This window comes from Brienomyrus brachyistius, unplaced genomic scaffold, assembly GCF_023856365.1.
Source record: "Brienomyrus brachyistius isolate T26 unplaced genomic scaffold, BBRACH_0.4 scaffold65, whole genome shotgun sequence".
NCBI lineage: Eukaryota > Metazoa > Chordata > Actinopteri > Osteoglossiformes > Mormyridae > Brienomyrus > Brienomyrus brachyistius.
The window spans coordinates 1,098,644-1,113,940 of NW_026042340.1; the positions used below are offsets into that span (position 1 = coordinate 1,098,644).

Here is a 15,297-nt window from a genome sequence, read left to right on the forward strand (position 1 = left end):
ACTCAAATACTGTATGCAGACTGTTACCACTGTTAATTTGCACTGTATGTTGTCTTGTCTTGTCAATTTGTACTGTTATGCTTGTGTCCTGTCTGCACTTGTGATGTTGCTCTGTCTTTGTCCTGCTCTGTGTTGCACCATGGTCCTGGAGGAATGGTATCTCGTTTCACTATATACTGTGTGTATGGCTGAAATGACTATAAAAACCTACTACTACTTGACTTGAATCCTCTGTGTGACCCATTTGTACCTTGACATCAAAATTCAGCTCCTATTCACCTATGGCACATATTCTATGTTCTAGTCACTCTTTGGCTTCTTCAAATGTTTAGAAATGTGTGTGAACAGTTTTGAGTCATTGTGTTTAAATGACTACTGTGTGCTGGCTGCGCTTAACCTCTGTGGCCTGTGTTTTCTATTTTGCATTAAAGTTAACCATAGCGCAAAATGTGTTTTGATGAATGAGAATGTGTTTCGAGTTTTGCAAAAAGGGTGACTGAGATCTGCAAATTGTGTCTAACTAGGTGAGCATGGTTTAAAGTTTTGCCAAGTGACTGATTCAATAAATAACTTTTGGCAATTGGCAGTTTTGTTTCCAAAATGATTTTTAATATTTCAGCAATTCAGAAAAACTGTTAAATATTTCACTTATCTAAAAATCATTTATCCCAAAGTGCTACAAATGCTTTTATTCAGCACAAACTCAGCACCAATAATCTGAGATCATTTAGAATGTGATTATTCAGTTTTTTTGTTAAAATCTACTTTAAACATACACTTTTCAAAAACTTATTTTCAGTGGTGCAGACAAATTGTAAAAAAATCACATTATAAACATTTCTAGCCAAGACTTTTGAGCTCTGAAGCTTATAGACATAGGGGCTGGCTACACAAAGGTGAATGAGACATTCAAAGAATTGTATGAGGTTTGATTACTAAAGTGTTATAACTTTGAAGTGACTTTGGAGTCACCACACCTTTGCATGCTGTCAATGGCCCATCAGTCTGGAATGTCTGTCACTGATCCTCACACTAATCAGTTTGGAAAGGCAGTGTGAATTTTACAGTGTTTTTCAATTGCTAAGACAGATACTGCAATACTGAAGTTGCTTTCTCAAAACTCTTCATACAGTCACCACAACATTAGTTTATGTGGGCTAAACTGTTAAGCATTTCGCTTTACTTTCATATAAAATGCAATCAATGACTAAATGCTTCAAAAGTCATGGATTCCTGTCTCACTTACAACATTACATTTTCAGAGGCCATTTTGCACATAAGTACATACTGACCCTAAAACTGCTAATAAAACAGTCAAAACTGAAATATGTCATTTTGCTAAATTACTATCAAGACCCTTTCTAAAATAGATTGTAAAAACCACATAATACAAACAAATTATGTCAATTGACATAAGATCAAACAATGAATGCTGTATTTAAAGATATTTCTCTAGAGCAATGCCAAGGATGGATCTTGCATGTGAAGAGATAGTACCCTAGATACTACCCTGTCTTAGCAATTGAAAAAAACTGTAAGAAAAGACACAATATACATTTTACATTATAGTATAGGAATAATACAAAACAATAAATGAATATTAGAACAATAAATCAGTTAGCTTTTAGTTGCTGAGTTATTAGGTTCTCCTGAAATGAGCTTGATGGGCCAAAGGGCCTCCTCTTGTTTGTAAATTTCTTATGTTCTTATGTAAATTGTCACTCCTGATCAGGATGTCAAGCTTCAAAACAGTTCCTGTCTGGTTGAAGGCAGAGATAGAATTAAAGCACATGCTTTGCACTTCCGATGGGTTTTTGTATGTACTGTATAATATCATAGTGCTGGATTAGTATGTACCGGCATGATCGCTAGCCAAGTACCTAGCCCTGTTTGTCTCTGGTGTTATAAAACGGCTGTGTCTTCAGTTTATCTGAACTCCAGTTAACAAGTTATTTGGCTAAGCAAGAAATCCTGCTTTGTGAAGTACCCCCGATCTCAACCCTATTCAAAATTTGTGGGTTATGCTTAAAAGCCAGGTCTGTGCCAGCAACCCAACTAGTTTAAATGAACAAGAAATTCTGCAGAGAAGAGTGGTCAAATATTCAGCCAGAATTATGCCAGAGGCTTGCTAATGGCTACCAAAAGATTCTGGTTGATACCTGTTGTACGTGTGTGTGTGAACTTGTGACCACAACTAAAATGTGTTTTTGTAAAGAAAGCGTCATCTCATGGTAACACCCTGCAAGTGAATAAATGGGCGGGTTTAGATGAGAATTTAGGCACACCCCCAGAAGGAGGGGGGTTACTCCCTTTGGCAGGTAGCCGGTTTGGAGGGGAAAATTGAGGTGGCTGCACCTGTACCCGGGTTTCCTTCCGACTGATCCTGCAAATGAAATTTTGGACAGTGTCTAACATGCATGGCCTCTTCCAAGGTCTCCTGAGAGAATGCAAATATTAATTTCCAATTAAACCATTGCAACAACATTACGAGCGAATAAGATGTAATACTTACAACATGCACAGCAAAACAAAATGTTTTTATTTAGATTTCTGAAATGATCATTCTTATGCAAAGTCAGAACTATAAAAAATGTATGCAAACTTAGCATTAGGCTAGACCATAGAACAACATGGGGGAGCAAATTGGCAGCCAAAGTTCTGAGGAAAGTAGCTGAATAGTAACGGTTACCTTCCGCAATTTGGTTCAGTGGTACCTTCTGGATAATGTTCTCCAGGTGTTCTTGAAATGCTGATGCTCCAATGTCAACCAAACATTAAAAATAAGGGAAATAAATGTGTCATTGCTGTTCTAAGATCATTTGTTCATGCCTCCAATGTTGGTTTATTTAAGCGTACAACTATTGTAACATCACATTCATGTGTAAATTTAAGCACAAGCTGTGAAGTGTTTAACTGATGATAGCAAAATTATAAATGTGCCTCTGCTACATCTTCAGGTTTGATCATGTATTTCCCCAGAGACACGTCATCAATTAATGCCAGCATCTTTTGAATGTTATGGGAATGTTTTTCCACATTTCCTGCAGCACAGGGACTAGAGATGACAACTGTCACATTTAAGACCATCTCCTCAAGCTCTGGTATTCTGCTTGCTGTTGTCACCAGGCCGATGATATGCATGCAGAAGCTTTATCCTCCTGAGATTCAAGGGAAAAAAAGTTTCCTTCAATTTTAGGTTATTTGTGATTTTCTATATCTTTGGAGGAAATTGTCATGCCCAGCTCGTCCGCTCCTCCTGTGTGCCACGCCCCCTGCTTACCCACGTGTGTTTCCCGGATCGTACCCAGCTGTGTCCGTTTGCTTTCAATCAGTCTTGTGTATTTAAGTCCTGGTCTCCCCAGTTTTCCTTGTCTGTCATTGATGTTCGTGTGCATGAGATGTTTCCCCGTCCGCGCTTCCCAATAAACCTCCAGTTTACCCCATTATCTGCCTGCCTGCTTGTTCCTGTTCGCTCGCCTGCCCGACGATCGCCCGCTCCCTGTGTGAACGTGACAGAAATAAGACATCTTACAATTTAGATTTTTTTCAAATTTATTTTTATTTTTAATTTCATAGCATGTCCTCTTTAGTGTACAACAGGAATAAATATGTTTCCTTACATCAGTGAAAAGATAGATGCAAGAACAAAATGTCCACTACGATGGACATAAATGAATGGGTGGGGTCTCAGGAGGATATTGCTTTTAGAAGGCTGTTGAGAAGGATTATAGCACATGTACAACTCTTAAAAGTTATATCAAAATCAAATGTACTTTAACACAATATTAATTTAATAAGAACACACTGTTTTTTGGAGAGGGACTTGGCGTTTATGTGACTCAGGCCGCGATGCAGAATTGTAACTGAACAGTCTTACATTGTGGCTTTTCCAGTGATGGTTCAGTAGAAGGGGGTGGCATGCTGGTGCAGTGGTTAGCACTGTTGCCTCACACCTCTGGGACCCGGGTTCGAGTCTCCGCCTGGGTCACATGTGTGCGGAGTTTGCATGTTCTCCCCATGTCGTCGTGGGGTTTCCTCCGGGTACTCCGGTTTCCCCCCACAGTCCATAAACATGCTGAGGCTAATTGGAGTTGCTAAATTGCCCGTAGGAGTGCATGTGAGAGTGAATGGTGTGTGAGTGAATGGTGTGTGAGTGTGCCCTGCGATGGGCTGGCCCCCCATCCTGGGTTGTTCCCTGCCTCGTGCCCAGTAGGATAAGCAGTTTGGAAAATGGATGGATGGATGGGTTCAGTAGTAAGTAGATAAGATGTTACTGAGGTTGGAGTTGAAAAATGTGTGTGCTATGGCCTGGAACAGCACCAGTGATTTTTGGATGCACAAATCTTCCATATAACTTTCTGTGATCTGTGTGAAATGAAGCCAAGAAATATTGTACTGATGCTGTGATGTGGTCACAGGTGAGAAAGGTCCCGACTGGAAAAGCAGGCCACCCTTTTCGGGGGTCCCCCCCCCCCACAACAGGCTCGTACACATAGAATGGAGCTTTCGTCAGTTTTCCCCTCTTCACAATGGTGCCAGTTGCATCAATGTCGGCAATGTCCTCCTGACCGACTGTGAAGTACTTCCGAGCTTCTTCCTGACCACAGCAAAACCCCTCTTGGGGGGTACTTTGGGGCTCCTAAAAAGTGCTGGACCCCCTGAATTTCTCATGGTATCCATGCCCCTCCGATGCCCCTGCTTGGATAAGTTGGTGAAAGGTTACAGCTGCAAAATAAGAACCATACACTGGATAATTATAATATTGTTCAATATCCTGTACATCTCTGCTTATAATGAATTTGTCACCAGGACGGCACTGAGTCAGTTTCAAAGGAAAGATCCCAAGGAGATAACTCTCTCTTCAAGAACTCGGCAAGGAATTGATAAAATCTCAAATCCAGAGGAGACGACACACTTGCAATGCGCATATACTTTTTCTGGAAAATTCAAAGAAATGACCAAACTTGGCTCAGAACATAAAATAGCATGGAATTTAAAGTACATTTTTTTTTAAAAATGGTGCAGATAAAGTTGACCAAATTTGGTGCAGGTTTGGTGTATGGCCTTGCGTTTCGGGTGCTTGCAGAGATGTTTGTACCTTAGGGGGAAATCTTGAGAAATGACCTGTCAAACTTGGCTCATATATGCCAACGCATGTAATGTAAACCCATGGATTTCAAAGTGGATTTTCTTTAAAATGCTACAGTGAACGTTGACCAAATTTGGTCGAGATATAGCCTAGGCCCTTGCCTTTTAGGTGCTTGCAGAGATGTTTGTACCTTAGGTGATAATGCTGAGAAATGAGCTGTTCAACCTGGCTCATAACATAAAATTATATAGATTTCAAAGTGCATTCTTTTAAGTGGTATATTAAATCTGAGCAGATTTGTGTAGGAAATAGCCTTGAACGTTGCCTTTCAGATGCCATATGACTTGCTCATGCATTATGGGAAAGTTAGACATTAATTGCATTTAAGTATATCCTGTACTTCGTATATACGCGTACTCACCATTTTCCTATGCGCGATCGCTTGGAGTATGTTATTTTCTGTAGTAGCTTGGATTCAACTACTAGAGGGCAGTAGTAGCAAATAGTTGTAGGCAGCACGGAGGGAAGTAGAAGAAGGTAACACAGGGAGGTTGAGTGTTTGTGCGTTATACCTGGAGCTGAAGAAGTTATTAATATTGAACCTCTTGCCATCCCCAAATGTGTCTCGACTGGCTCTCAATATATTACAATTTCCTAAACCGTCATGTGCGGCTGATACCGTAATGTCATGTCTATGCGTGCACCTCACATTTTAAGCGCGGATGATTTGACCGTGTTTCGGCGAAGCGCGGATATCTTGACTTCAGTGACAGATCCGAGTTAAGCACAGTGTTTCTGATTCTTGTTTGGCCATTTGTTGTAAATTTCAAAGCATCTTATTTAGGGAAATAACACGATGAAACGTAAAGTTAAGGTGAAACGTGCTCAGGGCCTTGTTCCAGAGCCACGCTGAAATGTACCTAACGGCATTGTATGGAAAATAAATATGTCTACCTGCTAGATATTTGCTGCAGCATTTCTTATGGTTATAATACTGGCTCTGGTTACAGGTTGACGCTGTATAGATAAAAAATACACAAGATTTTATTTTTCTCGACTTCCAAATAAGAAGTTTACCAATATGCCCAGTTTCTGGCTGGATATAAGCCATTTAGAAAGACAACTAAAGCCAAAAAAAGACCGCAATCTTTATTCGTTTTTCTCCCGTTCCTGTTTTCGTGAGCGTAGTAAGTGCTGTCCACCGAAACCCGGCCACATTTCCCGTTACTGGTCTCTTATGGTCCATACCAGAAACTCATTCCATATACTGGCAAAAAAAAAAAAAAAAAACTTAAATGGCGTCCAAACACAAGAGACAATTTCCATCAACATTATACCAGGACAAACGTGTTTCTGATTAAACATCCATCAGATTGCAGGGGAAATTAGATCTATAGTTTTTAAAAGATATCAAACAGGCGCTCTGAGCCCTGGAGGTTTACGTAGCATGAACACATGGTGGCGGACTTACCTGCAGTGGCTTTAATCTTTCAGTACCCCTGGTTTGCCCCCACCCCGCATGATTATGTATCACGGGAAATCTGCGGCCTACAGGTGACATTTTTAAAGCTATTGCGTCTTTTTTTATATATCCGAAAAGTAAAACAGCCGTAAATCATAAAGTCCCCCGCAGAACTGACATGTAAGTCTGAGCAGCTAAATTCCAGTACAGATCATAAGACTGAGAAGCTGCTTTACTGGCAGATTAATCACTCTGACAGGAGGCTCCGTAAAAAGACGCTGTACTGACAGCTGCCTGCAGAGTGAACCAGCTTAACCAGGTTTTTCAAGCGACTGAGCATCAGCAAAGTCAGGATATAACGCAAGACAATAAAGTCATTTCATATCATACCGAACGGCTGCTATATAAACAGCATTTAGTTTCTTTTGTGGTAATCAGTTGCCGCCATGACACGCAGATATCCAAAGTGTCCTAAATAATGTTTTGTTAAATTTTTATTTCTTTGAATATTTCCTGCACATCTCATTAATATACTGAGGAGAGCTGGATAAAAGAAACTGTACTGGAAGGGTAAACTTCTGAGGCCTTATTGGCATTGTCGGTTATATCTGATACTTAGGAAATCAATTATATTCAAATGTTTTGTCTATGTTTCTTACACACAGATGCTGCTCAGGAAAGAAAAGTATTTCAGTAATTATTTAAGCCTAGTAATTCCGAAGTTGCGGTTGTTTTCTGCAATTGTGGCGCGTCTGTGAATGTGCAGCGCGTTTGGAAAATGTGGTTCGCACGTGTCATTTTTATGAAAGTGTTTTCGGATTTGGGCAGCGTCTATGATTTTGCAGTGTGTCTGCAAATGCGTTATGAACTGAATAATATGCTTTGTTGCTTTGCAATGTGTTTTTCTATTAGACGTGAGTTTCTTACGTTGAATTTCATTGGGCTTTCTCGGCCACCGTACAAACCTGTCTGCAAAGCTGACATTTATTCATAAGATGAATGCCAGTAAATCAGACCGGCTGGAAGTACACAAGTGTTCATCAGTTTTATTACTTGGACATGTTTAAAATGGTCTTGTATTTCGGTAAATTGTACAGTTATTTACTTGAGTAATATAAAAAACATATAGATAAATTAAAACATACACACAACACAAAGATAAGACTGGAAATCACGGAAAATGTGTACAATACAGTTACATAATATATATAACGATAAAAACCCAAAAATGAAGAGGAATTAAACACAGTGCAAATATCTTTGGAGCTTCAAATGACTTTGTGGCGATAAAAGGACACAGAGAAAAGGCAGAGTATTGGGTTCAAGTAGGAGGGGCCGGGCAGCGTGGGATCGGCGGCGGCACATTCCGGTCACTTCTTCCGCTGGAACACGTTGGCCAGCATGGCGCCCGAAGTCGTCAGCTGACCCACCTTACTGAGAAACTTGGTCTTTGTGTCTTCGCTCACGAGGCTGGCAGCTATCGACATGGACCTGGATACAGCAGCCAAGGGGCACGGTTTGGTGGGTGCAGAGCGAGAGCTGACCAAAGTGACCAGATAATAATCAAGCGAGGGGCTGGTCGGCACCGCCCACGCCACTGTGTGAGGGGAGCTACAGCGGTAAGCGAGGGGCTGGTCGGCACCGCCCACGCCGTGGTGGGAGGGGAGCTACGGCGGTAAGCGAGGGGCTGGTCGGCACCGCCCACGCCATGGTGGGAGGGGAGCTATGGCGGTAAACGAGGGGCTGGTTGGCACCGCCCACGCCGTGGTGTAAGGGGAGCTACGGCGGTAAGCGAGGGGCTGGTCGGCACCGCCCACGCCATGGTGGGAGGGGAGCTACGGCGGTAAGCGAGGGGCTGGTCGGCACCGCCCACGCCGTGGTGTAAGGGGAGCTACGGCGGTAAGCGAGGGGCTGGTCGGCACCGCCCACGCCGTGGTGTGAGGGGAGCTACGGCGGTAAACGAGGGGCTGGTCGGCACCGCCCACGCCATTGTGTGAGGGGAGCTACAGCGGTAAGCGAGGGGCTGGTTGGCGCCGCCCACGCCATGGTGTGAGGGGAGCTACGGCGGTAAACGAGGGGCTGGTTGGCACCGCCCACGCCATGGTGTGAGGGGAGCTACGGCGGTAAACGAGGGGCTGGTTGGCACCGCCCACGCCATGGTGTGAGGGGAGCTATGGCGGTAAACGAGGGGCTGGTTGGCACCGCCTACGCCATGGTGTGAGGGGAGCTACGGCGGTAAGTGAGGGGCTGGTTGGCACAGCCCACGCCATGGTGTGAGGGGAGCTACAGCGGTAAGCGAGGGGCTGGTTGGCGCCGCCTACGCCATGGTGTGAGGGGAGCTATGGCGGTAAACGAGGGGCTGGTTGGCACCGCCCACGCCGTGGTGTGAGGGGAGCTACAGCGGTAAGCGAGGGGCTGGTTGGCGCCGCCTACGCCATGGTGTGAGGGGAGCTATGGCGGTAAGCGAGGGGCTGGTCGGCACCGCCCACGCCATTGTGTGAGGGGAGCTATGGCGGTAAACGAGGGGCTGGTTGGCACCGCCCACGCCGTGGTGTGAGGGGAGCTACAGCGGTAAGCGAGGGGCTGGTTGGCGCCGCCTACGCCATTGTGTGAGGGGAGCTATGGCGGTAAACGAGGGGCTGGTTGGCACCGCCCACACCATGGTGTGAGGGGAGCTATGGCGGTAAACGAGGGGCTGGTTGGCACCGCCCACGCCGTGGTGTGAGGGGAGCTACGGCGGTAAGCGAGGGGCTGGTTGGCACCGCCCACACCATGGTGTGAGGGGAGCTACAGCGGTAAGCAGATGGTTCAGTTGGCTCTTACCCCTGTGGCTCCTGTGAGTTCCTGTTCTCCACTTTCTGCTCACATTCCTTAATCATGGAGCTCAGGATATCCTGCGGAAAAACGACACAGAAAAGTGAGATCCCGCCTGCTCTGTTTGCCTTCAGTGTTGGGTATTGTGAGGTTTCCCAGCGCTGGGACGGTCTAACAAACCTCATATTCAGAAGAGAACTGCTCCATGTCAACTCTTAAGCATCTCAGCCCTGGGAGGAAGTGATTCACCAGCACGTCTTCGGAGATAACTGTGTGTCTGCAGTTATGGCGTCCTCCAGCTAGACCTGCTGTCCACCCACTGCTGTCTGTCAACCCCCCCCCCCCCTCCCCAATAAAGGGTGGCGGGCTGCCTTTTTAAATGCCCATTAAAGTAGCTATGAGAACAGTTTCAGGCGCTAACCTGACCCAAATGCAGGGACCTCGGAGCTGACAGGTGTATATGGATTGGGGGGTCTGGGGAGAGTTTGGTTGCAGCTTTGCTGCACAGTCAGCCCTCCCCAGCCCCAGCGGTTAGGCTCTGAGTTCATGTTTACCCTGAAATTAGGTGTCCACATGGAGGGTTTGTCTTCTCCACTTTCAGGGCATATTCACACGCTTCAAAGCTGTACGTGACGAGAGAAACTCCAGGCCTGTTTTTTGTCGTTTGGTTACGGCAACTTGGATGAAGTTAAAGCCTGAAGCTTTCGACTCCTCAGTAAGAGGCAGCTTAGCAAAATGGGCAAAGGCAGCTAGAATATCCCACGTTAACATTAAACCGATTGAGAGGTGCTGTAAAAGCTGAGCTATTCGGTACTGGGCCAGGCGACCTTTGACCCCCGGGGTTCTGAAGGATACAGCAGCAGGAGAGGGCGCTGTAGGCCTCGAACAGCTGCATGGCGATGTCCATCCGCTTGGCCTCGGCCGTCTGCCCATTGTTGCCCAGTGCCAGCTTGTGCAGGTGAGGGAGCACGACTGAAACACAGAGCTGGGTTTGCGTGTGTGTGTGTGACGGTCGCTGAGGCCCAGTGACCACAGACACACAAAACGGGCAAGGAAGACAAGGCCTCCAGTTTACTAGCACAGAACAGCAAAGCCATAATTCGCAATGAACCATGACACACTGAACGGTTCCCTGAAGAGAAGTTGCTGTGTCATATCTCTGGCTTGAAATGGCCAGAAACTCACACTCGTCTCTGAAGCGAGGCTCAGCGTTGGGACCGACCCTCCCGAACGTCCGGATGATCTCAATGTGCAGGGAATGCTGGTCCTGGTACTGCGGGTCCTCCAGGAAGGACGCCAGCTGCATCTTCACTCTCTCCAGAAGCTTAAATCGCAAGTACGTGACACATTATCCTTCAGGCGTACACACACTGGGAGATATCCACTGGTCTGCACTGGTCTTCATGCAGTTTGACATGCAGTTAAATCTCCAAATTAAAGGTCTGGATGACTGAAGTGACACGGTACCTCTTTCTGGGTCACGGTCTCCATTATGGTACCAAACGCCGGTATCGTCGATATCCTAACCGAGCTGGAACACAAGCAGAAACGGACCCACTGACAATCTGAGGCCGAGAGTCTCCACTAATTCAATATGTAGACAGACAGAGAAGGTAGATGGTGACTGTGTGCGGCGGTAAGTAGTGGCAGGCATGAGTGGGACACACATCCGCGCGGATGGCGGCAGAGGGACGGCACAGACACGGAGGACATGGACACGGACAGAGCGGAAGTCTCACGTCTGCATTGACTCACAATTCCGGGTCACTGCACAAGGTAATTAGCGCTGGAGCTACCCGCTTGTCAATTAAGGCCTCGCTCATGCCCCTGAGAATCACCTGCAACCGGTCAAAATGCAAAAGAGAGACGAATGGGTGAGCGGGTGGGACGGGACGGGGGTCTGGGGGGGTGGAGAGGGCAGCGTGCCTGAGGGCGAGTCTGGAGCCTAATCATGCGATGAATCGAGCACGTGGGGGCAGCGAGGATCTCAGCCTGAGGTCGATGTTAGCATGTCTTAGCTTAGCATAGCCTCCTCCCTGCCTCGGCTTCCCAGGAATAGCGCGACCCGCAGGCGGCGGCAGATCCTTCGTTCACCGGCACTCAAAGGGTCCAAACAGAGCAATGCGGCCATACGAGGGGGCAAATACTCTCGCATTTCCGGGTAAACATGACCACCCTGAATAGACGTGATAATTACCCAAAAGCAGCCTCTGAATACGGGGCCGTGTTTCCCGTTTGGTATGGAGATGACAGCTGCTCTGGGTTCACGTGGTCAGCAAGCATCCATCCCGGATTAAGTTACAGCTGACATGTTAGCACGTTAGCGTTAGCCGCTTCTCACTGCCACGAGCTCCTCGTACGGAGAGTGAGGCACTTCCTGGAAAGCCATGGACCAAGGTGGGGAGGGTAGGCTGGGAGGAACGAGGCAGGAGTGGACTTACATTTCAGGATCATCAGAGAGCGCGATAAGGGCTGGGGCAACCCTCTGAGCTATTAGACTCTCACTGACCCCCTTCACCAACAGCTGATTGGTCAGATCAGGGTGATGTCACACGGTGTGCATGGAAAGAGCAAGCACGGCACCATGGCGATGCGGAGAGAGAGGGACAAAAATAATAACAATAAAATAAACAACCATCCAAACAGGAAACAAAAGAGTAATAAAGAAATGATATCAATAATGAGGTGAAAATGGACACGTCCCACACATCACAGGCAAAAGTAAGGAGCAATGCAAAATCTGAGAGATCAAGCAAGAACAAATTTATGTGAGACCACTGATGTGGGGGTGTTGATTCCATAAGTGGCACTTTTGGACATTGATTTGATGATATGTTTGGGGGGGAGGGATGCTTTCAGATTCAATAAGGCAGGCAGGCAGGCAAGCAAATCCAACACAGTGACATAGTATTACAGCGCAGTACAGTAACATAGTATTACAGTGTTTTCTGCACAGTACAGTAACAGTACAAGGTTATGCTTTTCTCTGCAGTTCCTCCTGAAGGAAGGACAGCTGTCCTTGGCCTTAATCTCTGCTTTCTACACTCCTACTCTCATAATTCTGACCACTGTTACTGCCACACCTGACGCCTCGTCTCGCAGCATCCGCCCACTTACCTCGAACATGCGGGCTGCAGTGCAGCGCACGAGGGCGGAGGTGTGCACCACGCCGTACCAAAGCACCGTCAGCAACAGCTCGTGGTACGCTGGGTTGGCGCTTTGGGGGGGACAGGCATATTCTGTTATACGTTATGGTCCGAGCGGCACTGGAATCGCCCAGGCCGATCACCCTCCAGTGAGGGAGTGTCTTCATGAGGCCGACTGACACTAGGAGGGCAGAGTATTTTTGAGGAGCGTAACAGAGAGGCGGGGCAGTGCGTGCGGCCCCAGGGTGGGGATAGCTAACACGACCTTTGTTATCAGAAGGTGCTGGTGAAAAATGACCCACCCCCCCCATCTGTGCTGTAAATTAACGACATGATGTCCGAACCGTAATCAAACACATACCCCCAGGAGGCACCAGAAACATAGAGCACGGAACCCTGGGAGGCCAGGCCTGCCCTGAGCCCACCCCCAGCCCTGCCCCTGCCACACCCCCAGCCGCTCCCCCTGCTTCACCAAATGCCCTGACACGCCCACTACCTCGGCCCTGCCCCTGTCGCTCCCCCAGCCCCGCCCCCTGCTTCACCAAATGCCCTGACACGCCCACTACGTCGGCCCCGCCCCCGCCTGCTCACCCCAGCTCCATGAAGGCCATCTTCAGGCTGTCCAGAGGAGCATGGGACAGAGACAGGCTCATCATGACGTCCTCCAGGAAGGCCACCAGCAGCTTGCGGTCCTCCTCCTGGGGGGGTCGCGGGGGAGGTGATTCAGGTGAGGGGCCACGCGCACTCTCAGCCGTCACTGCTCCACCAGCCGCTCCTTACCTGGTTGTAGCATGTCAGCACCCCGATGACGTAGATGGGCACGGTACCCTTCGTCAAAACATCATTCCCATCCGTGGCATCTGCCGTTACCGCGGAGACATGACAAAGACGAGAGCATACGTCATGGCGCCTGACAGCAGCCACATCCTGCCAGCTCTTCCTCATAAAAGCAGGCAGGAGCGTCTGCAGCACATAAGCGATCATGCAGCTTCACGCACCCACACTCTCCTCAGACAGCCGGAGGATTTCCTGGAACTGTGGCTTCACCTGGAAGGAAAATATAACAGGACTTAACAAGGTGATTATACCCAGAGAGCAGACTGCAGCAGAGGTCAAACAGCCGGGGTCAAATCCCCAAACGTACACTGGCCTTAACACCTTAAACCGGACACTTGATACCACACTGCAGCAGAGGTCAAACAGCCGGGGTCAAATCCCCAAACGTACACTGGCATTAACACCTTAAACCGGACACTTGATACCACACTGCAGCAGAGGTCAAACAGCCGGGGTCAAATCCCCAAACGTACACTGGCCTTAACACCTTGAACTGGACACTTGATACCACACTGCAGCAGAGGTCAAACAGCCAGGGTCAAATCCCCAAACGTACACTGGCCTTAACACCTTGAACCGGACACTTGATACCACTCACCTTTGTGTTTGTGAAGATCTTTCCAAACGTCCGGCACAGCCTCCAGAAAAGCCTGGAGAACTCGTGCACGCAGGCTGCGGAGCTGACGTTGATCTGACCCACTATTCCGATGAGATGGGGTAACCTGGGGGAGCAGTAGCACCATCACACGGAGCGTAACGTTCTGCATGTGGGGGCTGGATTTACTCACCTGTAAACCTACCAAGGCTAAGCTTTAACGTCCATCTGGATCTTAAAAGGACTCTATTTGAAATGGAGTTATGGAGAATTATTGGGGATTTATAACGAAATGTATTTAAGGACCATCACAAAATACAAATTACAAGAATTACAAATAGCTGAATTCCTTAAAAACTCATACAACCAACAGGTTTAGATGAATTCATAAGCCCAGTGTAGATGCTTCTTCATGGTTAATTTAGGGGGGGGGGGTGACACTTACAGCTGGTTGACCACCCAGAGCAGGCTGCCCCAGCCCATGGTTCCCTCATGCTCCAGCTGCTGGTCATACAGGTAATTGCTTTTTCATGTTATATATGTAGTGAATGTGTGTTTCTCAAGATTCATTATTTTTGATCATGTGATCACACATTAAAACACATATCATGTGTTTACTTGAGTTCAGGTCGTAACATGGGGCACCTTACAGATTTTCAGTCTGAAAATGGCGTGTACCATTTTGCTAAAGTTTCCAGGCTGAATGACTGGCGTGAAACATTGCGCAATGGGCTTTGAGGTACATTTTTGCTTGTTGGTGGGTGTGTCAGAGGTGTTAGCCAATCAGCAGCGACGTGTATATGAACTCCGCCTTATTAAAAAGGCAGTGCACACAATGGATCCTACTAACATCTTCCACGAAAGCATCCGCTTCAGCTTGATGTATGTAACTGAAGAAATTCCAAGACATGTTTGTCGTAAGTAATATATAGTTTCTGAAGTATTAAACATGTATTTAATCTCATTTCATCAGGCTCAGAAAATTCTTGGAAAAGAATCGGCCAGAATGGCCTTCAAAGACAACATTCCAACCCAGGCAGCAGCACCCTAGAGCTCACAACAGCATATTTACCTTGGCTTGTTGAGGACTGCATGAAGCTTCAGCGTGGCAGTGAATCCACTAAAGGAAAAGCTTACAGAGCTCTACAGTATATGCAATAAACAGAAAACCTTTGAATACAGATTTACCTTAAGATGGTGGAAAATATTTGACTGTGTAATCTAGCCAGTTTTGCTGTATGGAAGTGAGGTGTGGGGTCCATTCAGTGAGCATAGCTACACTATCCAGACCAATTTTTAGAATCAGTTACAGTGTGTGGCTTTTGTTGCCAAAAATAAAAATGTTAAATTTACC

The 15,297-nt window shown here is 46.9% G+C and overlaps 3 protein-coding genes across 3 annotated transcripts in view; 2 read left to right on the top strand and 1 right to left on the bottom strand.

Annotated features, from left to right (window-relative positions):
• LOC125725332 (protein NLRC5-like) overlaps window positions 1-15,297 on the top strand; it is a 554,938-nt gene that overhangs the window by 143,110 nt on the left and 396,531 nt on the right. The window lies entirely within an intron of this gene.
• Window positions 1-15,297, top strand: part of LOC125725336 (NACHT, LRR and PYD domains-containing protein 12-like) — a 248,178-nt gene that overhangs the window by 43,504 nt on the left and 189,377 nt on the right. The window lies entirely within an intron of this gene.
• Window positions 7,708-14,581, bottom strand: LOC125725366 (RAB11-binding protein RELCH homolog). The gene is made up of 14 exons (XM_049002221.1): window positions 14,562-14,581; window positions 14,389-14,466; window positions 13,947-14,070; window positions 13,510-13,558; window positions 13,292-13,371; window positions 13,103-13,209; window positions 12,483-12,582; window positions 11,807-11,889; window positions 10,833-10,896; window positions 10,551-10,689; window positions 10,221-10,337; window positions 9,546-9,634; window positions 9,375-9,445; window positions 7,708-8,042 (listed from the first exon to the last, which is right to left on the bottom strand). The coding sequence occupies exons 1-14, from the start codon at window positions 14,579-14,581 to the stop codon at window positions 7,922-7,924; spliced, it is 1,242 nt and encodes a 413-aa protein (XP_048858178.1). The 3' UTR covers window positions 7,708-7,921.